The 24,421-nt window shown below is 40.0% G+C and overlaps 1 protein-coding gene across 1 annotated transcript; it reads right to left on the reverse strand.

The window, feature by feature from the left end:
- Positions 1–15,369: 15,369 nt before the first annotated feature.
- Positions 15,370–24,159, reverse strand: LOC113017634 (sialoadhesin-like; the record flags this gene model as incomplete). Its single annotated transcript, XM_026160775.1, has 14 exons — positions 15,370–15,492; positions 15,619–15,684; positions 15,782–15,832; positions 15,991–16,059; positions 16,182–16,298; positions 16,510–16,758; positions 17,013–17,270; positions 17,411–17,710; positions 17,914–18,189; positions 18,290–18,568; positions 19,052–19,318; positions 19,516–19,788; positions 19,979–20,245; positions 24,042–24,159. Coding segments are annotated over 14 exons (2,667 nt in total), but the record flags the coding sequence as incomplete, so codon positions are not given.
- Between the last annotated feature and the right edge of the window lie 262 nt (positions 24,160–24,421).

Genomic DNA, 24,421 nt, shown 5'->3' on the forward strand with positions numbered 1-24,421 from the left:
AAAAATAAACCAAGCATGATAAACTCAAAATACTGGGTCCAACGGACCCAGAACCGTAAGGTAAGGTAACTTTATTTATACCCAAAGGCAAGGTAAATTTGCTTTACAGAAAAATGACAGCATTTGACATCCCTTTAAAAACACACATACCTAGTAAATATATAAAACTCACTGTGACACATACTTTAATATTTCGAATCAAAAACAGTTCTTATTTAATTCAGTGACAGCAACGGGGACAAAGCTATTTTTATAACGCTTTGTCCTGCATCTCGGAAATAGAAACCTCCGTCCTGAGGGAGGAAGCTGAAATTCACCCCTTAGAGGATGGGAACCATTTTTAAGGATTGATAAAGCCATCCTCTGTACCTGCTTATGTCACACAGTGGAAATTTGTGTTTTTATGTTTTATCAATCTGTGTATTGGTACATAGTGTTGATTTTATTTGCATGATTTTATTGTGATATTTATATTGCATGTTTGTTTATTTATATTTATACGGCATGGTTTTATCCTCATATTCATATTATGTGTGTTAATGTTGTACCATGTTCCTTTAATCCACTGTGGACTAAACAGACAATTGTAGGCACCTGTGAGGTAGGGGCGTTCCCCAAGGTGGCCTATCAGCCGCCAGGTTGACCTGTTAAAGGGGATAGCGAGCGCAGAGACAAAGAGAGGACCGACGCACGAAAGGTGAGCAGGAGAAAAAGGAACGCGTGCAAGCCCGCACGTGTGTGGAAGGAACTGCTGCCTGACTGTGGGGTGCCGCGAGTCGTTCGGTGATCCAGTCCCAACGGCAGGAACAGCAAAAGTGGGTGGCGATGGCCGCAATTCACAACAGGGCAGGGATGCCCTTCTGCCTGCATCTGACGGTGAGACGAGGGATGCCGTGTTCAGGTGTGGAGTGGGGCGGGACTGTGCGGCGACGCGCTGTCAGGAGGAGACAGGTCTGTGATAGGAGCCTCCTCCCTGGTCTACTGCTGACGAGTTTTATCATACTGGAAGAGAAGTTCCTCTCCTGTCTCCTTTTATATAAGGACCACTCGCCCATGTGTGGCTGGACTGTGGAATTATGGGACTATGGGAGGGTAATTTTAGTATATTGAAAACATGTTTTAGCCTTGTTTTAATAGTGTATAGTTATTTCTGCCGGCAGGGTTTTTAGCAGGTTGCAACACTATTTTTATTGTATACGGGGAATTTTATCTTGTATTTGTGACTCTGGCTTTTTTTTTTTTTTTTTTTTTTTTTTTATGGAAATAAATGGTGTTTGAAGCCAGCTTAGTTTCTGAGCGCTGATCCGCTCACTCCCCTTTCTGCTTGTACATACAGACGTGGTGGTGAAGATGTAGGTCCACCAGTCATAGCGGCTACACTTAGAGTACAGGGAGGCTAAACAAGACTGTGGCTCACCTATCAGACGACTGGACCATCTCACTATCTGATTTAGAGAGTTTTTCTCTGTGACAGAGGTCTGACCAAACCATGCCACCAAACAAAAGGATAAAACTGACTCAATAAAAGAACGATAAAACAAAGTTAAATTTTTTTGGTCAATGTGGAAATGAACAAGTTTCCTAAGGCAATAAAGGTGCTGGTGACCCTTTTTACAAACTGATTTGCAATTTTGATCAAAGTTCAGTTTTTCATTTATTATGGTCCCAAGATATTTATATGATTGTACTTGCTCTATTTTCTGACCTTTAATTAAAGTGACTCCGTGCCCATTTTGTTGTTTCCTAAAATCAATCACCATATCTTTTGTTTTAGATATGTTCAGCTGGAGATAAGACTCCTCACACCACTGAACAAAGTCATCAATGACTGGACCGTGGTTAATTTCACCCTCTTTCAGTAAGCTGACAATAACAGAGTCATCTGCATATTTAATAATGACCCTGTTTTCATGTCTGCCCTGACACATATTTGTATAGAGAGTGAATAATAAGGGCGATAGGACGCACCCTTGAGGAGAACACTGGGTCAGACAGAACCCCATTTATTCTCACTCTTTGTGACCTGTCAGTTAGAAAATCTAAAATCCAGCCCACCAGGTTTTTCCTGATTTCAAACTGTTCTAAAAGTCTTTTAATTAAAATATGGGGCTGTATTGTATTAAAAGCCGAAGAAAAATCAATGAAAAGAAGTCTTGCAAAAGTCCCTTTACTCTCTACATGTTTAAGAATCAGATTTAGTAAAGTCAAAAGTGCGTCCTCCACTCCTCTATTGGGCCTATATGCAAACTGCATTGGATCCAGCTGACCTTCAGTCTCTTTCATAATCACATTTCTGATGATTTTTTCAAAGACTTTCATTACAACTGAAGTGAGGGCAACAGGCCTGAAGTCGTTTAGAATTGTTGGACGACTAGATTTAGGGACAGGAACCACGACTGCTTCTTTCCAAAGAGAGGGCACATGTTGTGTTTGCAAGGATTTGTTAAAAATAACCTGAAATATAGGACTGAGTTCATCAGCACAAGATTTAATTAGGCGGCCACTAATATTATCAGGACCCTGGCTCTTGTTCACATTGACTGTATGAAAGGCCTTTTTAACATCGCTGAGTTCAATAATAAAGTGCTGAGTATCTCTCAGTTTCCGTTTCAGTTCCAAAATATCCTCGCTAAAATCAGAAGAACTAAAACGAGCATAAAACATATTTAAAGCATTTGTTGACACTTAGTTTACATGAATGATCTTTTTTCTTTGCTCCACCTGCTCACTGTGAAATGTGGTTTGATAGCTTTAATAAAACAAAGGGTAAAGGGTCTTGCAACTTTCAGGTTACTGATTTTACAAAAATTTTAATAAACAACAACAACAAACAATTGGCCAAAAACACCAAATATAAAATAGTAAGCTGCCTGGAAACAGCTGGATCATTGTTAGAGGTTTTAGAGGGTCTTAATTGAAATTAATTAAGATAATTGTTTCCTGATGTTCTGTTTAAACAGACGTATAAATGAAAACAGGAAACTTCAGTTTGAATTGTAGATAAACTCACATGGGCTGCAGTTTCACAGCAGCTAAGACTGTTCAACAAATATTGTTAAAAAAAGAAACAACAAAAACAAAACAGGGAACAAAAAAAAGATAATACAAAAAGTTGTTTCCAGCAGCAGGTTTTATCATAATTATGTGAATAAATGCTGATTTGTCTTTAAAAATACCTCAAATACAACAAAAACAATAATAATAATAACAGAATTTTTTTTTAGTTCAAGTGAAATGTTTAAACTCACCAGTTTTCTTAACTGTGACTGAGTCACTTTCTGTAATGATGATAATTTTCCCTTCAGCCCTGCAGGTGTACGTGCCTCCTTCAGACACAGAGATCGTTCTGCCTGATTCATCAGTTATTATGGACTTTTCTTCAGATGACGTTTGTCTGAACCACTCATATTTTAAGTCAGCAGATTCCTTCACATCACAGGTCAGTGTCACACTGCCCCCTGCTGGTATAGTTGTACTGTCTGCTGTTAGTACGGGCTTGTCCTGTACTGTAAGTCGGACATACGACAAACCAAGAAAATTAATGTCAATGCATGTTTGATGAGAATGAAGAAAAAAAGGGGAAATTTATTTAACTGCTTTTTCAGCCATATATTTTTCCAAACAACATTCATCAGTCCAGTAAGTAACAATAAGCGATAAATACACACAGGTGACTTTTTGATGGGCTGAGCAATTAATCATGCACGGACTGATTTGTGCATTTAGAACACAGAAGAAATCTAAACATGGAGGAACTAGTTGCCAAAAAAATACAAAGTGGCTGCTGCATTTGGGCACACTGACGAGAGTGCATTTGCTTGCAGCTGGAAGATGCTGCTGTTAAAACAGCCCTGTTATTTTTTTCTCCTGTTGACTGCTTCTCTTAGCTTTAACCAACATTATTAGCAAACTTACTCATGGGCAGATAAATAAATCGCTCTTGTAAAAACGACCAGTGTCAGCCTCAGCCTGTCGTCGATGCTCGATAAATACTCGCCCAACCTTAGTTTACATGAATGATCTTTTTCATTGCGTGCTCATTTATCTGTCGTTTCATAACAACTCTGTTAAACTCTCAAAATACAAAGTCTCAGTGTTGTAAAAGATGTCAACAAATGTATTTTCCAACAGTCAAAACCAAACTGAAAAACAAAACAATTTCTTTCATAAAAATATGAACCTGAATGATCTTTTTTCTTTGCTCCACCTGCTCACTGTGAAATGTGGTTTGATAGCTTTAATAAAACAAAGGGTAAAGGGTCTTGCAACTTTCAGGTTACTGATTTTACAAAGATTTTAATAAACAACAACAACAAACAATTGGCCAAAAACACCAAATATAAAATAGTAAGCTGCCTGGAAACAGCTGGATCATTGTTAGAGTTTTTAGAGGGTTTTAACTGTTGGTGGGAAGATAATTGTTTCTTGATGTCCTGTTTAAACAGACGTATAAATGAAAACAGGAAACTTCAGTTTGAATTGTAGATAAACTCACATGGGCTGCAGTTTCACAGCAGCCAAGACTGTTCAACAAATATTGTTAAAAAAAGAAACAACAACAACAAAACAGGGAACAAAAAAAAGATAATGCAAAAAGTTGTTTCCAGCAGCAGGTTTTATCATAATTATGTGAATAACTGCTGATTTGTCTTTAAAAATACCTCAAATACAACAACAAAAACAATAATAATAATAACAGAAAAAATGTTTTAGTTCAAGTGAAATGTTTAAACTCACCAGTTTTCTTAATTGTGACTGAGTCACTTCCTGTAATGATGATATTTTTCCCTTCAGCCCTGCAGGTGTACGTGCCTCCTTCAGACACAGAGATCGTTCTGCCTGATTCACCAGTTATTATGGACTTTACTTCAGATGACGTTTGTCTGAACCACTCATATTTTAAGTCAGCAGAGTCCTTCACATCACAGGTCAGTGTCACACTGCCCCCTGCTGGTATGGTTGTGCTGTCTGCTGTTAGTACGGGCTTGTCATGTACTGTAAGTTAGAAATACAAAAAAAAAAAAAAAAAAATCCCCCCAAAACAAGAGAACTATTGTCACTGCAGGTTTAGTGAGAATTTTAAAAAGACCATTATGTTTTACTAGATTTGTAGCTCTGCATCTGTTCACCACCACAGTCAATTGTAAATCAAATAATTAATGTGACTGAAGTGCAGACTTTAAGCTTTTACTTAATGAGTTTTACAAAAAATAAATAAATCATGAATTGTTTTAGAATAACAGCCATTTGTAACCACAGTTAGTTCAGTGGAAGCAGAACTAAACTCAAAACAGCTTTACTGATGAAACTTCACATGAAAACCGAAAACCCAGAGAGGGCTGAGTGCAAAAAACTCAGATACTAACCAAGAAATACAGAACAAACAGGGAAAATAACTATGAGACAAATCACGACAAAGGCTGAAGTACACACATGTAGTGTAGTGGCGAATTTCTCTACCAAGCTTTGAAAACATAATTTTTCCACTTCTTAATGTGAGATGTCCAGATTTATTTCTGACTCGTACATACAAACAAACGATGTCACGGTCAAAAAACGATTTGCTGCTTCAGTGCACATTTCCATTGCCGTCCTGGCTCATTCTAACCTGCTACCACACATGTGATCTAATGTTTTCTTACACACATTAAACTAAACTAAACGAATATTTCTCTTTAGATTGGCTTTAACATGTAGTAATCAGGGAACTAAATCAGGGAGACAAGACAGAGGGAAGAAACAGCTGAAAACAAGACACGGGACAAGGGACTGTCAAAATAAAACAGGAAGCATAAACACTGAAGCAGAGACTAAGACACAAACTTGACCCAGACAAAAGGTAAACAAACATGAAGACAAGTCTGACTAAGCACAGGAGATCTAAGAGAAACACAGACTAGACTCAGGGAACACAGCAGGATGGGAAACAAGCTTGAAGAATAACTGAAAAGATAACTATACACACAGAATATGAATGAAAACATAAACTAAGAAAAATTTTAATATTAGAACAACTAAAAACTGAAAAACTACAACAAACCAAGTGAAACAGAGAACATCAAACAATCGCTGAGAGTCCAAAACTGAAATGCTTGGTCCAAAATCCAGGATCATGACAGATACAGATCGATACTGTTCAGATTTTATAAACAGGAAGAAAAGAAAAAAGAGCAAAATCTTACCTTCAGCATTTCCATAGAAGAGTGTGCTGAGCCCTGAAATCAAGATTGAAACATCATCCAACTCTTTGAAAAATGTGCATTTTCAGTTGATGTTCATCCTCAAATCAGTTTCTGAGCTCATAAAGTATAGACTTTAAATGTAAAACAGCAGTGTATCCCACACAGTGTTAAAACAAGCCAAGTCAGCACCAATCACATTCTTAGACAAACCTTTTCACCTCCTCGTGATATTTAAATAGTTTCTTTAATCAGTAACATGCAAACAGAGAAAGTCAGTGATGTACTTACAGAATAACTCCAGCACGCAGAGCAAAGAGCGCCTCATCCTCACATCCAGCTCTGCTGCTTTAACTGTTTTACTTTGTACTAAAAATTAAGCAGAAGAAAGAGATGTTGTTATTTATATAGATACGAGTGTAACTTCTTCTTCTGACTCTTTCTGCTTCCTTCCTTTTCACACTGAGCTCAAACAGCAGTTGTAGCTTCGACTGCAGCAGTTCCTGTATATTCAGAACAGATCAGCTTGCTTCTTGTGTGGTTCCATTTTTGTTTTCTATTCAAACCTGTTCTGTTACTAAACTCAAAGTTGTTCTGACTTGAAGGAAGTGAACCTCAACCCTTCTGATTATTAGAAGATTCTAGCTGCTCTGCCTCCTCAGCTACAGCCATCCTAATGGCTCCAGCACTGTTACATTAATTAAAGTTTATTTATTTTTAAAGTTGATGTTTAACTTTGGTTCTAAGTCCTGTAGCAGCAGTAACTTGAGTGAATGATGCATACTGAGCAATTATACAAAGCACAGCAACAACCATGCATTGCTTTATTGTGTTAAACAGTTTTATTTGACTGAACTTCCTGTTCCCCGTTTACACATAAAGAGGTGTAATAGCTGCCACATACTCACTAGAGCAGTGAGCAGACAGTAAATTCACTTTGGCCATGTCCACACTAAGGCTACGTCCACACTAGCCTGGATAAATTTAAAAACGGCGTTTTTGTCTGAAAACGCTCCGCGTCCACACTATTGTTTTCATGCGTTTTCACTGAGTTGTTCATCTACATTGAAACGGCCAAAAACACTTACGTTCCAGTACTGCGCATGCGTGAAAAGCAAGACATTTCTGTCTCCCACTTATTTACTTTCCAGCTCTTTGAAACGCCGCGGCAAACTGAGGCCCAGCACAGAGGAAAAGCACAGAGTTTTTTAAATGGACTAACAATGAGGTGGAGTTGTTGCTGCGAGTAACACAAAAGTACAAAGTTGCAAGAGCAAGTGAGAATTAAAGAATTTGAATAAAAGCTACCACACTGCGTCGTGAAAACGACATTTTTAAATGTATCCGCTTTGGAGAGCGTTTTCAAAAAGCTCAGCTGACCTTGACTGAAAACGCCGTCAAGGATGCTCTCCTGGATGGGGATGGAACACAAAAACAACTTTTTCTCTCACTTTTGGCCTTCCGTCCACACTGAGACGGCCTTTTCAATCAAGGAAAATTGAAAACGCTCTCCAAAGTGGATAAATTTGAAACACGCAGTTTTCGCGGCACAGTGTGGTCGGCGTAAACTGAGACTTTTTAAAACGATGAATGTTAGTCCATTTTGGCGCGACCTTTCAAAGAGCCAGAAAGTAAATAAATAGCAGACAGAAATAACAACAGGTCGAAGTGTAGACATAGCCTCTGATACCAAAAGTAGTTCACTTCAAGGTCAGATGAACGATGCCAATGAGGACGCCAATCTTCACATTTTGGACAGAAGAGACAGATCGTTTGAAACAGGACATCTATGTCACTGTGAACGACCATCTTTGAACAGAGAGGATGGCTTATGACACCAACCATCTGCCACCTACAATCTAGTTTTGAGATCCCTTCCCATATGCCCAGGCACATCTTGCATTAGGTGACGATAGCTCACATGAAATTGTGAGGCAAGGTCACACAATTTTATGGTTTACCCAAAACCTCTGGCGATAGTGATCCACGCCTTTTTTCACAACTTGAGTCACATGATTAATAGTGGGCCAACGACCCTGTTAAGCAACAACCTGCATTAGGGTGTAAATGCCCGGGACTCCACCATTTGGTTTTAGAATTTAAGAAGCTGGAACAGCTGAATTCAGTGATCTGGATGTGAGTGAATACTTTTTGCCATATATAATATCACACTGTGAAACTTAAAAAAAATAATCTGAATGCACATCTTGTACAAACTAAAATATACTTGGTAACTAAATACATGTGTCCATCCGTTCGCTTCCACTTATCCTTTTCAGGGTCGCTGGGGGTGCTGGAGCCTATCCCAGGTGGGGAACACCCTGAACAGGTCACCAGTCTGTTGCAGGGGTAACACACAGGGACAGACAACCAGTCGCACATTCACAATCTAAATGGGCAATTTAGATTTTTCAATCAACCTATCCCCACAGAACGCATGTCTTTAGTCTGTGGGAGGAAGCTGGAGAACCCGAGGAGAGCCCACGCAAACATGGGGAAAACATGCAAACTCCACACAGAAAGACCCCGGCCTGATGGTGGAATTGAAGTCAGGATCTTCTTACTGTGAGGCAACAGTGCTAACCACCGTGCTGCCATATGCCCACATACATGACATACATAGACATACATAACATATTACATATTTAGCAAGATGCTTTTAACATACCGTAACTGAGAGAGGAAAGAGGAAGTGGATAATCAATAAAAATTCATTCCTACAAGAGATGACAACCAGCAAAGACAAAAAACTGAGTTTTTAAAACTTTGCATCTTGCTCTCTCTGCTGCCAGCTGTCAGAGATAAAACATGTTTTCTGGAAGGCAACACACATATTTAGCTTAAATTGTTCTTCCTCATTTTAATTCTGCAGCAGAAGAAAAAGATAGTTAAGTCATCATTGTGTTACTGAAGCGAGCTCGGCAGCTCAGTGCTGACTCACAGTGACAGATATAACACCTCTGTGAAAGCCAGCAGGCAAACATTATTTTACCACCACATTGTATCAGAACAAACAGAGAATCTCTCTCAGCTCTGCCACACATGCTTCACACCACTGATGCTGACAAACATGTTATTTTCATACATGTTTTATAAATAAACTACTGTATTCTGAGTTACCACCTTGTCGGCTCCAGTAATTCCCAAAGTGTGGGCCAGGGCCCCCTCGTGGGCCATGAAGGTAACACAGGTGGGCTGAAATTCAGTTTGAAAATACAAGTATCACAAGTTTGGTGAAACAGAGCTGATTCCACTTTGAAATATTGTGCTTCTAGGACCAGAAGAGAAAACAGAATAAAACAGGAAAGTTTTATCATCTAAAGCTTAAAATGAGACAAACTTCACACTGGTCCAGCCTTCAAAAGTTCAGTCAGAGCAAATATTCATGAAACATTTTTTTTAATGAACTTCATGATGACAGAACCCAACCAAGGCCAGGAACCACATACGCCTCTACGTAGTTGGCAGCAATGGATACTGATCAATGGCAGAGTTCCCAAAAGAATGTCAACAGGTGGAACTCACAGAGCAGCAGATGGAGCAGCACAGGTGGAACATGAAAGGGTTTTTTTTACACATTTCCCTGTTTCAAAAAACCATCATTATTTCCACACTGTGGAAATGGGCACATGGACAGCAGAACTGTCATGGTCCCTGTGCCTCACCAGCTGATACGTATTACGCAACATGTGTTTTTGTTGTTTTGCTCTTTCTGTCTCTCCTACTGGAGGGAGTGCACATTACAGGCTCCCGCCCCTGGCCCACGCACCTGCCATTTCCACACCTGCTGCCTATCTTCGTAATCCCGAGTCCTACTTAAATAGGCAGCACTGTGCTACTCGTCGCTGGATCGTTGAGCTATCAGCGTCAGTTGCTCAGTAGGCTGAAAATCTGAATCAGTGAGTTGTTTCTGTCAGTTCATCTCTTACTGAAGATTTTTTGTGCAGCTCTTTCCCGGACCTCTCCCTTCCCTGGTCTGAGCCTGAGTCCGTTAACTAATCGTGACAACAACGTTTAAATCCCTGGAATACGAGACAGCTTTTTAGTCTGGTTGACACATGTGACGTGTTGTAATGTTACCAGATACATCTTTCTTCAGTCAAGGCCAGAGGAAATAGTTCTGAATATAACTGTAAGCCTTATGAACACCCAAATGCTCTGATTGTGGGATGTCTTCAAAACTTTGTGATGAAATCTACTTGGCACAACCACGGTAAGCTGTATCAGAAAGAAAATAAAGCAAAACAAAAATAAATAAATAAATATTGTTTTTTTTAAGTACTTAGATGAGGAAGCCAGTTTTTTGTTGCTAATTCACTGTGAGAAATGTCTAGAAGCAAGTCAGGTGTAGATACAGCCCTATTCTCTGGTCCACCTCACTCGACTTGAGCTTTAAGTGCCTCCCTTGTGTAATGACACATGGTGGGTTGACTTCAAGAATACATGAAGCTGATGCATCATTACCCCAGAGCTAAACAGGTAACAGCTGACAGCAAAAAATCAGCACCAGACTAGTTTTTGCTTTTTGCCACATGTCCATAATGTGAGAATCATCTCACCTTCTGCATCAGCTGAACCTGTGTGATGTTTTGTTATTAGACTAATGTGCTAATCACAGTTTGACCATAATGAACACCAACTTTGAACCTGAGGAGCGCATGTCACCAGGACACCCTAGATTGAAGGATGATCACTTTTGTAATCATATGATCAGATCTGCAGCCCTATGTTCTGGACTCTCAGATGAAGCAAGAAGCTGAGATGATCGCCACCTGGTGGTGTGTTGGATCAGGATTCTGAAGGAGGCTGGGGATCCGACTGCATCGTGTTCTTCTTCTCTATTACTGAGGCAGCTGCACAGAGCTGCTGCTGCAAGGTTGTTGGTGCCTGTCGTGGTGGTATTCCAGATGGTAGACTTGAGAGGTAAAGACAGCCATCAAGTTGAAGACGTCAAACTCTCAGGCTTTATTAGCTTGTGGCACCTTGGAGGAGGCTAACAGGTACAGGCAGGCCAAGCACACTGCAACCCTGGCTGCAGCTGAAACTAAAACTCAGTTGTGGTAGGAGAGTAAAAAGTTTATAGTACACCTGGAGCACTGTTGATGTCAACCAAGGATATTGTAAGCAGTAGAAGGAATACTTCAAAGATCTGATTGAAAAGCCTTCCATAGAGGATTCAGAGTCTGGGGATGAGTGGGCTCCATTAATAGGAGTGATGGTGGTGATGTAGTGAACTTATTAACAGTTATTAACATTCACAGGGTAGACGTGATACTTTGAGATGAACCTAAAAATACCAAAAACCTGGAGCAAAAGTTTTGAAACGCCTGTTTTGTGGTGACAGTTGAAGGCAGCTGTATGAAGGCAGTGTGAGAAATTTATTTTCATGGTTTCACAGCACGTCATTTTTTCCCTTTAGTTTAGTATGTGTCATCACTGCAGTGACACCATTTTTAATCTGCTGTCACACACTGTCATCCATACTTAAATGTACCAGAGAAAATTATTACTGTTATTCGGGTACAGGGAGCAAATATAAACATGTGTCATGCACACAGAGAACAAAGTGAAATTCCCACTGTGACCTTTGTGTGAATTCCCTGTTAATTCTCTGCCATGAGCTGATAACATAAAACAGCACATCTGTAACACAGAAGACTTCAGGCTGAAACCACAGGCTGCATTTCCTCTTTTCTAGGTGGTCACAAACCACGAGGCCTTTCAGTGGATAAAAAAAAGCCTCTGAGAGGATAGAAAGTAACCACCAACAGTCATTTACACACATGTAGGTGTGAAAAGAGATACAGAAGACTACAGCAGCTTAAAGGGGTGGCAGTAAAGGCATACAGAGCAGTAGTAATAAAATTCTATTTATTTACAGTTAATTCCTGTATTTTAAAGCCAACTAAAAGATGAACTCTTCCTAAATAAAACAATAAAAACAAGCCAGACAATGAAAAATAAAATCACACAGAGCAAACTAGCAGTGCAAGAGTGTACTCTGCATATGGTGACAACGGCCTTAAATAAATCGCAATAATATGGTAAAGATATACTCTGTCGTCTATCAGTTGTATATCACCTGTTACTGGGTCTGGCTCCTCCTCCAGGTCTGACACTGGTTCCAAAGAAACAGCTCCACGGCCTCCTGCCACGACTTCCTTTATGTCCTCTTTGCTCTAAGTTTAAGTTCACCTCATTGCGTTCGGAGGATGAGGTTAGGAAGTAACAAAACTACTTTTCAAAATAAAAGCATACAAAAAGCAGCATATGCTACAAATGTGTACTAACTAACACAGAGTGTGATACTAAAATCATTTCCACCAAGTGACAAAAGCACTGAAGGCTGCTCAGAAGAAATTATTCATCCTCTTTCACTTTTAAGGCTCATCACACTTTTTTTTATAGACACAGAAAACTGTGTGTATTGTATTTATTTATTGCAACATGACATGGCAAATAATAGACTCTGAAGTCAAAGTCTTCAACTTTTATTTTCTAATATTTAACATCCAGCCAAGCAGATGAAGTCATAATAAAATGACTCCCTCTGTTGGCAACCAACTCCAAACACAACCCAGTGATTATATTTTGTACTAATGTACTACACAAAACGACCTTAAATGATGACTTAATGTATTTTTGATCATGAATACTTGCAATAAATAACTTAAAATATTGTAGTAACACATCAGGTAGCAAACAAACTGAACACAGAAGGACTAAATGAGCAAATCACAAATCAACAATCAGGAAAACAGCTGCTTATGAATTTCCCACGGTGCTCTTTGAATTCCTTGTTTCCTCTGCTGTGTGAAGTTTGCTGAAAACATTAAACATAACACCTGCTGAACAAAAGATTTGTGGCTCAACCCACAGGCACAGCCAGAAATCATGAGAGTTTTCAGTTTCCTCTGATAAAAAGACAAACAGCAGAATAAACAGTTTGCTACACACGTGTAAGGACGACAGACCGCTCAGAAGAACAAAGAGGTTGTTCTCTATCGTCATGTTTCCAGTTTTAAAATGCACCCATCAAAAAATATACACAATTCTTGTTTTATGACTTCAGACTAAGGCTGCCACAAATGCCAATTTTGATAGTTGACTAATCAGATCATGCATCCATTGGATGTAAAACGTGCAGCTTATTGCACCAGCAGCATCTGCTCTTATATATAACTATCATTAGCTTACAGCTTTAAGTGTTTAAGATATGTGCTAACTAAAAATAAAGACTAGATGATAGTTTATTAAACTTTAATGAAATTTGCAGATTGTCTGAGTAAAGTTTAATAATAAACTCAGCCGTCTGCTTCTTATCTAAAATATAACAGGACACTGGAGTAAATTCTACCATCTCACACTTTTTAATCAGTTTTGTGTGACGTTTATTCAGCTGTGTAAAAACTATAACTTTAATCTCAGCCAAAATGATTTACTCAGGAACAAATAAAACACTGAGAAAAGCCAAAAAAATATTTTTTTTAAGTCATCTAAGTGACTTATATCATGTTTAACCTGAGTAGCCAAAGACCGCGGGGATCTGAAAACGATGTGCCGGGTAGTTCAATGTTCTTGCCGGCTCTTGTGAGCCTTGAAACCCCGGCTAGTTATCGAGCTGGTGGGTAACAAAAAGGAGCACTTTTGCCAATATGTGATGTCTTGATAAACAGAGTAGATATTTGAAGTGCACACAGCTAAATTCTCACCTGAAAATATATTAAAAGTTTATTTTGTGACCCAGAAAGCGTAATAAGAGTAATATTAAAACTAAGTAGGTACCGACATTCTTGGAAACTGGAATTGGCTGGGCCGCGCTATGAATTTTGGGATATTATTATTAATAATAATAATAATAACTGTCAAGATGTGACACTCTGTCCTCCTTCACTTAATAGACTCATCACACTGTGATGTAGAGAAGAGATGACTTCAAATGTTCTGTTAGCAAGATGTCAGATAGCAATGAAGTGAAAACAGAATAACTTAATGAACATATAAATAATGATAAAACAGCTGGTTACAGTGTGAGAAACAAACTCTTCACAGCTTCTCTTGACAACTAAATGCTGAATATTTTTCTAAAGGAGAGTTTTCATCAGTTCTCACAGTGTGGTATTTTTCCCAGTAGATCATATAAAAATGTGCAGTCCACACAGAGAACAAGTGCAGTGCTACAGGGGCACACCTGACACTTTTTATCCCTTCAACTAAGGAAATACTTTATATTCATATTTGACAATGTCAGCATGTAGTTGTCAAGACAACACCACTGTGCTGTTATTATCTGTATTTCTTGTTGCCTCTTTGCTAAAACAAGTCATTTACTGAACACAACATTTTTCTCTTCAACCACAGGCTGCATTTCCTCTTTACTGGAGCTCAGCCAGAAATCATGAGTCATTTTCAACTGATTAATAAACAGCATATTGCAGACAGCTAGAAACAACATTTGTATACACATATAAGCATCACAGGTCACTCAGAGGAAAAAAGAAGTGTTGTGTGATATTATTTTGAAGAAAATGTTGCATTTTTAAAAGCACCACAATTATTTGACACACGTCAAACTGTACACAACATCAGGAGGAGTTCATGGAGGAAACTCCACACAGAATCACCTCCACCTGCATTCAAGTCTCGTAAGTTAGTAAAAAGGCTGCTGAGCATAACCTCAGAGCAGTTGTTACTTCCCATTATGTTGATAACTTTAGTTCATGTTGGAGGGTTGTAAAGTGTTTTAAATGACAATCAGTGCCTTTAAATAAAAGCTCTCTTTCAGTGGATTATTGCACAACACTGAACAGCTGTAACATGTACTCTCAGTCTGACACACAACAACAACAACACACTTTATTTATATCTCACTTTTATTAACAAAGTTACAAAGTGCTTCACAGAAAAACATTTATAATATAATAAAAATAAAAGAGAAGTAAAAAACTAACAGCTCTACAGTAATTTAAAGTCTATTAAATTTTTTTTTATCTAATGAGAGAGAATCAAGCGAAACACACTGAGTGATTCTTTCTGAAGGAAATATAAACTCAGACTATCAGGATCATTGCTTTGAACTCAAAATCTTTTCCTTTTTTTTTTAAGAGACTTTAAGAGAATTGTTAAAAAGATTTTTTTTAAAAACTGATCTACAGTACATTAAAGTCCATTAAAATTATTATCTAATGGGAGAGAAAACAAAAGCAAAACGGAGAAAAACAGCTAAAGAGCTGCTGTTAAGATTTTAGAGCTGTGGCTGAATTTGGATTGACATCATTGTAGTCAGAGCTCTCCTCTGGGTCACCACTTTGCCCTGTTGAGGTGATCAAATGAAAGCATTTCAAACACTCTCTGCTTTGTCCACAAATGCATTTATTATCAGAGAGAATAATTACCAATGTATATTTTGCATTTCAAATCTCACATTTTGTGCACTCACTTGTCTTGTTAATGACTTCGAGCTGAATCACAGATGTGACATTGGTGTAATCACCTTCTGCTGGACCTGAAATAAGAATCTGATTGACTTTCATGTTAAACACAGTTACTGTATCATCATCCAGCTTCCACAAGCTCTGTATTAATGAAAGTGTAAACTTTACCATTTTCAGTGTTTTCACATCTTCTGACTGCCTCATAGACACAACGATCACCTGCAGGTCAGAGAAAATCAGTCACCTCATGTCTGTGATACTAATTTAAACACAAATATTCTTGCAGATGACATTTATATGAAAAGCTGCAGCAAATGTAATAAGTACAGTCTTGTTGCAAATAGCATCAGAATATTTCAATCACATTAAAAACTAACCATGAAGAAGAGAGGAGTACACTTCCTGCTGATTTTCATCCTCATCGAGCGTCTGCTCATTAGCAGCACCTGTATTAAAAATGTTTGATGTTTGTTTTCACATGGTTATGTCTTTTAGATTAGTGTAACCCATTTCCACTTTATTTGTAATCTCTGTGTTCAAAATATATAAAAAGAACAAAAGCTCTCACATTTGGACCGTCTGCAGCAAAACAACAGGAATGGAAGGAAAATAAATATGAATCCAAGAATTAATCTAAAGATCATCAGAAGAGAAAATTTAGAGCTCTCAGGTGTGGACACAGCTACTGTAAAGAAGAAAGTCGAATTTTTAATAAATTATTTAGCCCAGTAAAATAAGATGAAATAAATTGACAAAGTACTTCAAGAAAAAAATTAAAACATGCAGGCTCCAACATTTGTGATGAAACAAGCTAAATCCTTAATCCTTTTGCAGTACACGAATATAATAAATATAATAAATCACAGAAAAATTAAAAATCTTTTGATCTTGCTCACCTTTAACTGACATCCAGCTCTGTGCTGACTCTCTTCCTGAGTACTGACACTTGTAGAAACCTTCATCAGACTTTGACACTGCAGAGATCTTCAGCTCCCCTCGGGGATCATTTTCAATAAGTTTGTCATTGTGATAGAAAAACACATTGGAAAGTATTTGTTGTGTTCTCAAGCTGCAGGTCAGACTAACAGAAGCTCCCTCAGTCACAGGATGAACAGGACTCACCAGGATAGGACCATTACCATCATCTGTGACACAATCACACACAATTGTTTCAGTCACATCAGCTGGTGCACACTTTGAGAAAGAGCTGACAAACAATAATAAGAACAGATTGTACAAATGCTTTTCATCATGAAGATCTGATCTTGTGTATTTAACAAACTGCTGTATATGTATTTTATTCCCACATAAAATGACTTCACATACAGCAAAGCTGAGACAAATGTTCATGTGATTTCTAAATCATCCAAATCCAAGTAGTAAATGTATAATAACATACTCTGTACAGTGATGTTGACTGCACTGCTGAACTCTCCTGATCCAGACTCACACCAGTACACTGCAGTATCTGACTTTGATGTGTTGATGTCACATGTGGATCCAGTCATTCTCCTACAGTCAGAGAGTCGGCCGTCCTCAGAGAACTTCCTCACTCTCCACTCAGGGAAGTTTCCGTCACAGGTCAGTGAGACAGAGTCAGAGGTGAAGTGTTGCACTCTGTCAGGACTCACTGTGAGAGACGCTGCTGAATGAACATCTGGAAACAACATGCAGTGAAGAGACAAAGCTCACAGATGTTAGGATTATAATGTCAAATTAGTATTAGAAAAAAAATAATGAGCTGAACCTTGGTGGATTACAGTGATGACACAACTTATTAGACAGAATCAAGCTGACCTGCAGACCAAACAAACTTTGGTCGACTGTGATCAGTGTGATACTCTGGGTCTCCTCTTCCAGCTCTGCACACATATCCTGCTGTGTGTGTCTGTCCATGAATGATGTAGGAGTCCTGTGCAGTCCCACTGCCATCAGGTAGCAGCTCATAACTGGAGGATTTCTCTGATAGATCAGGAACAGCTTTATACCAGTAGAAGCTCCATCCTGCAGACGGATGTTCAACCTCACAGTTCAGAGTTACTGAGGCTCCAGGACTCAGCCATGATGGAGACACAGTGAGGACAGGACGGGGTTCATCTGTTCAACAAAGATTTTCTCTCAATCTTTCGTCTCTTAACTCTGAATTCAATGTCACTAAAATGTTGACTCACAAATATTTATGATGAACTTTAAGAGTGAGACTATCTAAACATGTCAAATATCTCAACATGTACTAATAAAAAACACATTTTTACAAACTGTTTCTATTTCCAGGTTAAATGAACTATGACTCTACTTACTGTCAGAAACTTTCAGTGTGACTGAATGACTCCACTCTGTTGTTTCATGCTGTGAACTTTTCATTCTGCCCTTACAGCGATAGTTTCCACTGTTGGATGATGAAGCAGATCTAATCCTGTATTCACTTTGATTTGGAGCTTTTATCATGCTGTTTGTTTCCCACTCATAATCCCACTCAGTGTCTCCTCCATGGATCTCACATCTGACAGTGATCGTCTCTCCTCCGTATATCTCAGACCAGTTTGGATACAGAGTCACAACAGGCCTGTTTGGGACTGTATTCAGGAAATGAACAAATGAATGACAAAATGGGTCAATTTCCATCAGATACTTTTCATCAGGTAGTGATTTGGGGTTCATTAACTTTGAACTCACCATTTTTCCAAATCCTGACTGACTGGCTGTCCTCTGTGTAGTAAACTGGGTTTCCTCTTCCTCCTCTGCACCTGTAGAGTCCTTCCTGTGAGACACTGATTTGTCCATTTGAGTGGAAAACTGCATCTTGTGTGGTCAGGGCTTCAGAGGATTTCTCATCTCTGTACCAGTAGTATTTCCATCCAGATGATGATGATGGGCTCACAGAGCAGGTCAGGGTCACACTGCCCCCTACTGGAACAGCTGTGTTATCAGCTCTCAGTTTGGCCTTTGGTTTATCTGCAGTTCAGTTTAGAAAAAGAACAAAAGTCAATGACTGAATCAAACCAGTTGAAATAACTTGGTGGAAATATGGAAATAATAAATATCACATAACTTTAATGGTGAAGCTACAACAAACTGTACAACTGTCACACAAACACAACACTAATCTTTCATATTTAATTTGCTGCATTTCTAAGTTAAAAACACACATGAGGAACACTCAGTGGATTTAATGTTTCTTAGTGGATGTGGTGGAGCAGCTGAGACAGATCCAGCATTTGTTCTGCATTTCATCTTTCATGTATTAGAGCTGCACAGCAGAGAAGTTACTCTCATATGTTTTGTTCTCTTCACTGTGAATAAAAAGCTGCTGTTCAGGTTTTTGTTGTTGGAATAAAAACTAAACATTTTACTGACCAACATGAAAGACAGTTATAAAGCTGTAAGAAAGAAGAAGTGCTTTTTCCTTATTTAGATAATCTGGATGAAAGATCTTACATGATACAGTCAGTGTGATGATATCACTCCACTCTGAGAAGAAATAGTCCCTCCTGCCCCGGCAGCTGTATCCTCCACTGTCAGACTCAGTAGCTCTGATGATTCTGTATTCATTGGATGTTGGAGGTGTGTTTAACTTGGCTGCTCTCCATTCATACGTCCACTGAGCTCCTTCACCTCCCTGAATCTCACATCTGACAGTGACTGTCTCACCGCTGTATATCTGAGTCCAGGATGGCTGCAGGGTCACAGTGGGCTTACTGGGAACTGTTCACAGAAAAATATCCAGTTAGACACAAATAGAAACATGAAGATAAAAAAATTAGATGGAATAAATTCTTATATTTGTCAGGAGGTGTCTCTCATTTCAGGGTTATTAAACTCACAGTTGTTGAATGAAATTGTTAGCACAGAACACAAAATGACATCTCTCAGTTTGGCAGAAATAAAATTATTAATCTCACGAGTTTCTGTAACTGTGACGTCACTGCTGTCCTCTGTGTAGTAAACTGGATCTCCTCTCCCTCCTCTGCAGTGGTACAGACCTCCTTGTGAGACACTAATAACTCTGTTTGCTTCATTTGCTCTCATGAGCTGAGCTTTAGAAGAGACTGAATCACGTCTGAACCAGTCAAACTTCCAGCCAGCAGAGCCCTCCACAGAGCAGCTCAGTGTCACACTGCCCCCTGCTGGTATGATTGAACGTTGTGCTGTCAGTGTGGCTCTGGGTTTACTTGCTGTTGAAGTTACAGGAAAACATACATCATGTTATCATTTACTTCGGGGAAAATAACAATAACAAAATGAATTAATTAACAACAGAATAAATATTCAAACTTCAAATACCAGTTCAGTTTTGAATGAACACCAAAGAGTAGTAGACAGATGTAAACATGAAATGTCAGCATGAATCATGGTCCAACTCACATGAAACTGTCAGTCTGAAGGCATCACTCCATCCTGTTAAGAGATAGTCACTGCTACCCCGACATCTGTAGTCTCCACTGTGGGACACTGAAACTCTGCTGATCCTGTATTCACTGGATGTTGGAGGGCTGTTTGTGTTGGGTGCTGTCCATTCATATTTCCACACCTTTCCTTCACCTCCCTGAATCTCACATCTGAGAGTGATTGTCTCACCAGTGAATATCTGAGACCAGCTGTGCTGCAGTTTCACTGTGATCCTGTTACGAACTGAGAAAAACAAAGACATCACTGTTTCCAGCAGCAGCTTATTATCATAATTATTTGAATGATTAGTGTTAGAATTAATTTCAGTGTGCAGACTACGTGTTGGCTGCAATGATAAAAAGTCAGTGTAATGAGGTTTACTCTGTTCTTTCAGGCAAATTCTTGCATTGATGTAAACGAGGTTCTGATGATGCAGATGTTAATAATAATGCAGTGTCCAACCTAACAGCCCCAGGTCAGTGTCTGAGTTTTACTGCAAAAAACCTTTATATTTATAATTGTAAATATTAAAGCATTTGTATTAATATTTTGTATTACTTTATTTTAAATTGGAAAAATAATGTAATGAAAGCCTTGGTATAAATATGGTCATGGTACAGCCCACGCCCCCCTTTAGACTCCTCCCTTCTTGTTGCAGTTATCACTGGTATAAAATGTTGGAGAGCTGCTGTGAGCCTTCTGTGAGCTGCCTGATTTAAACATGACACCAGGCAAGTTAACAGTTCATCTGCCCTCGGGAAGGAGACAATGTTATTTTCTGTGTTAAATAAAACTGTCAACATTGATTGTATTACACCTGTCATTACGCATGAAGGGGCGTTCTAATACCCAGATTTCACAAAACTGTTTTTTGTGATGAGATCTGAGGCTGTCTGCATACAGTGTCCATCTCCCACGTGTGTGATCATTAAAATCATCGTTTGACTCAACCCGGCCGGACCAGTGTTGTTATTGTGGGTTTTCCTCTTGTATCCATCCCCAATTTTTGAACTCGTAACACTGTGCAAAATAAACAGCCGTGGATGGAGCAGCTAAAAAGTTCACTTTTCCTCAAGTCAGAGTTCATTGATCAGGTGATGAAGGACTTCTGAGCTTTTTCCCAGGAAAGGTTTTAATGGTGAAGACAGGGACAGCGCTCCTGTTTTACACACTAGAAACACATTTTCTTTCACTCAGCTTGAGCTCACCGTCTCTGGAACAGCTCCACCTCTTTGCTACATGTGTGCAGACTGACTGCATGTTAAACTGTGTCAGCATCATCATCACTGCTGCTGTTTTTTATGAGTGTTTTTGTTGGAAAACTGGGTCTGCATGCGTTCAGTGTTGTCATACTTTTTATCAACAGGCGTGCTTCTTAATATGTTTCTATTGCAGGTCTATTTATAGATGCAAATGTGGGTGAAACACTCGAGTTCACATGGTGACGACTGAACTCTACAGAGCTGTTTGTTAAATGAAGCATCAAAGCAAAAAACTGAAAGCTTTTTTATAATCGTTTTATGAGAATTACTCGATGAATAGTTGCAGCCGTAGTGCTCGAGTACTTTGACATTTTGATAAGCTGTAGTTGACTGTGTGTGTGTCGGTTTCTCTGTGAGCTGATTGGAAATGTCAAAGCAAAATGACTTCTATGAAAACATGTCAACGTCAAAGTTTAAACTATATTAAATTTTAAATCTTAAAGAAAGCAGATTTGGCAACCTGAAATAAATGTGCTGTTGTCACAGCCCTGGCTCTGGTGACCCACTGTTTGTTTTTTGGTTTACGTTATATTCAGCCTCAGCCTCCCTGGGAAAGTCTATGCCAGGGTGCTGGAAAGGAGAGTTCGTCCATTAGTCGAACCTCGGATACAGGAGGAACAATGCGGTTTTCGTCCTGGTCACGGAACACTGGACCAGCTCTTTATCCTCTCCAGGATACTTGAGGGTGCATGGGAGTTTGCCCAACCAGTCTACATGTGTTTTGTGGACTTGGAGATGGCATTCGACCGTGTCCCTCGGGGTGTCCTGTGGGAGGTGTTGCGGGAGTATGGGGTGTCTGGCCCATTGCTACGGGCCATACGATCCCTATACAACCGTTGCAAGAGCTTGGTTCACATTGCCGGCAATAAGTCGGACTCGTTCCCGGTGGGTGATGGGCTCCGCCAGGGCTGCCCTTTGTCACCGGTTCTGTTCATAATTTTTATGGACAGGATTTCTAGGCGCAGCCAAGTGGCGGAGGGCTTTCACTTTGGTGGCCTCAGAATCTCATCTCTGCTTTTTGCGGATGATGTGGTTCTGTTGGCTTCATCGGGTGAGGGCCTCCAGCTCGCACTGGAACGGTTCGCAGCCGAGTGTGAAGCAGCGGGAATGAGGATCAGCACCTCCAAATCTGAGGCCATGGTTCTCAGCCGGAAAAGGGTGGAGTCCCCACTCCGGGTCGGGGATGAGTTCCTGCCCCAAGTGGAGGAGTTCAAGTATCTCGGGGTCTTGTTCGCGAGTGATGGGAGAAGAGAGCCGGAGATCGACAGACGGATTGGGGCTGCAGCTGCAGTAATGCGGACGCTGCACCGGTCCATCGTGGTGAAGAGGGAGCTGAGTGTAAAAGCGAAGCTCTCAATTTACCGGTCGATCTATGTCCCTACCCTCACCTATGGCCACGAGCTGTGGGTAGTGACCGAAAGAACGAGATCGCGGATACAAGCGGCGGAAATGAGCTTCCTCCGAAGGGTGGCTGGCCTCTCCCTTAGAGATAGGGTGAGAAGTTCGGCCATCCGGGAGGGGCTCAGAGTAGAGCCGCTGCTGCTCCACATCGAAAGGAGCCAGCTGGGGTGGTTCGGGCATCTGACAAGGATGCCCCCTGGGCACCTCCTGGGTGAAGTGTTCCAGGCATGTCCCACCGGGAGGAGGCCCCGGGGCAGACCCAGGACACGCTGGAGAGATTATATCTCTCGGCTGGCCTGGGAACGCCTTGGTATTCCCCCGGATAAGCTGGAGGAGGTGGCTGGGGAGAGGGAGGTCTGGGTCTCTTTGCTTAGGCTGCTGCCCCCGTGACCCGGCCTCGGATAAAGCGGATGGAGATGGATGGATATATTCTTTGAATTATTGTTTTCTGGGATTTTTCGTATTTATAGTTTCTGGTTTCCTGTTCTGTTCTTTGCCGTTCGCTGTGTTCTTGCTGTCATGTCTCTAGTGAAGGTTTTGTTCTGTATCCTTGTTTTCCTTTTGTCTCCATGTGTTAAATGCTTGTCTTGTTTCTCTGTCTCTACGTCTTCCCTGTGTTTCATGTCTCAGTGTCTATTCTGCATCTTTATGAATGTCATGCTACATGTTTTTGGGTTTTTTTGATAGCCCGTCCTGTGTGCAGTGTGTCTAGTTTTGCTTTCCTCTTGCCTCATTATCTCTAATTATTCCCAGCTGTGCTTCCTTCCTGTTTCTCACTCCCTCATTAGTGCCTGTGTATTTAAGATCAGTGTTTTCCTCTGTTTCTTGCTGGTTTGTGTGCCTGTTATCCCACCTGTCTTTCTGCATTCCAGGCTCCCTGTTCCATATCTCAGGTCTTTATGTGTCATGTACTGGGTTTATGTCCCAGGTTTTTTGTTTCTTTGTATGGGGTGGCTGTAGCTCAGATGGCAGAGAAGGTCAGTCACTAACCAGAAGGTCGGTGGTTCGATCCCAGGCTGGCTGCATGCCAAATATCAAGATACTAACCCCATGTTTGCCTACTGGTGGTGGTCAGAGGGCCCGGTGGCGCAGTGTCCGGCAGCCTCGCCTCTGTCAGTGCGCCCCAGGGTGGCTGTGGCTACAATGTAGCTTGCCGTCACCTGTGTGTGAATGGGTGCATGACTGAATGTCGTGTAAAGCGCTTTGGGGTCCTTAGGGACTGAGTACATGCAGGCCATTTTGTATGATTTTTAGTTTTCCCAGTTTAGGCATTTCTTTTGTCCCTGCACTGCTTCTGTTTGTATCTCACGACTGTAAATACAGCTCTCTCCCAATTAGTCATTAGTCAGTGCCTGCTCTTCGGTCCTTTCTCTCACCTTCCACACCACTGCTGTTGCAGCCTTGAGAGTTATATAAAATTTCCACCTCCCTGAATCTCACATCTGAGAGTGATTGTCTCACCAGTGAATATCTGAGACCAGCTGGGATGCAGTTTCACAGCAGCCAAAACTGTTCAACAAACAAATATTGTTAAAAAAAAAAGATAATACAAAAAGTTGTTTCCAGCAGCAGGTTTTATCATAATTATGTGAATAAATGCTGATCTGTCTTTAAAAATACCTCAAATACAACAAAAACAATAATAATAATAATAACAGAATTTTTTTTTAGTTCAAGTGAAATGTTTAAACTCACCAGTTTTCTTAATTGTGACTGAGTCACTTCCTGTAATGATGATATTTTTCCCTTCAGCCCT

Source organism: Astatotilapia calliptera, unplaced genomic scaffold, assembly GCF_900246225.1.
Source record: "Astatotilapia calliptera unplaced genomic scaffold, fAstCal1.2 U_scaffold_17, whole genome shotgun sequence".
NCBI classification, from domain to species: Eukaryota; Metazoa; Chordata; class Actinopteri; order Cichliformes; family Cichlidae; genus Astatotilapia; species Astatotilapia calliptera.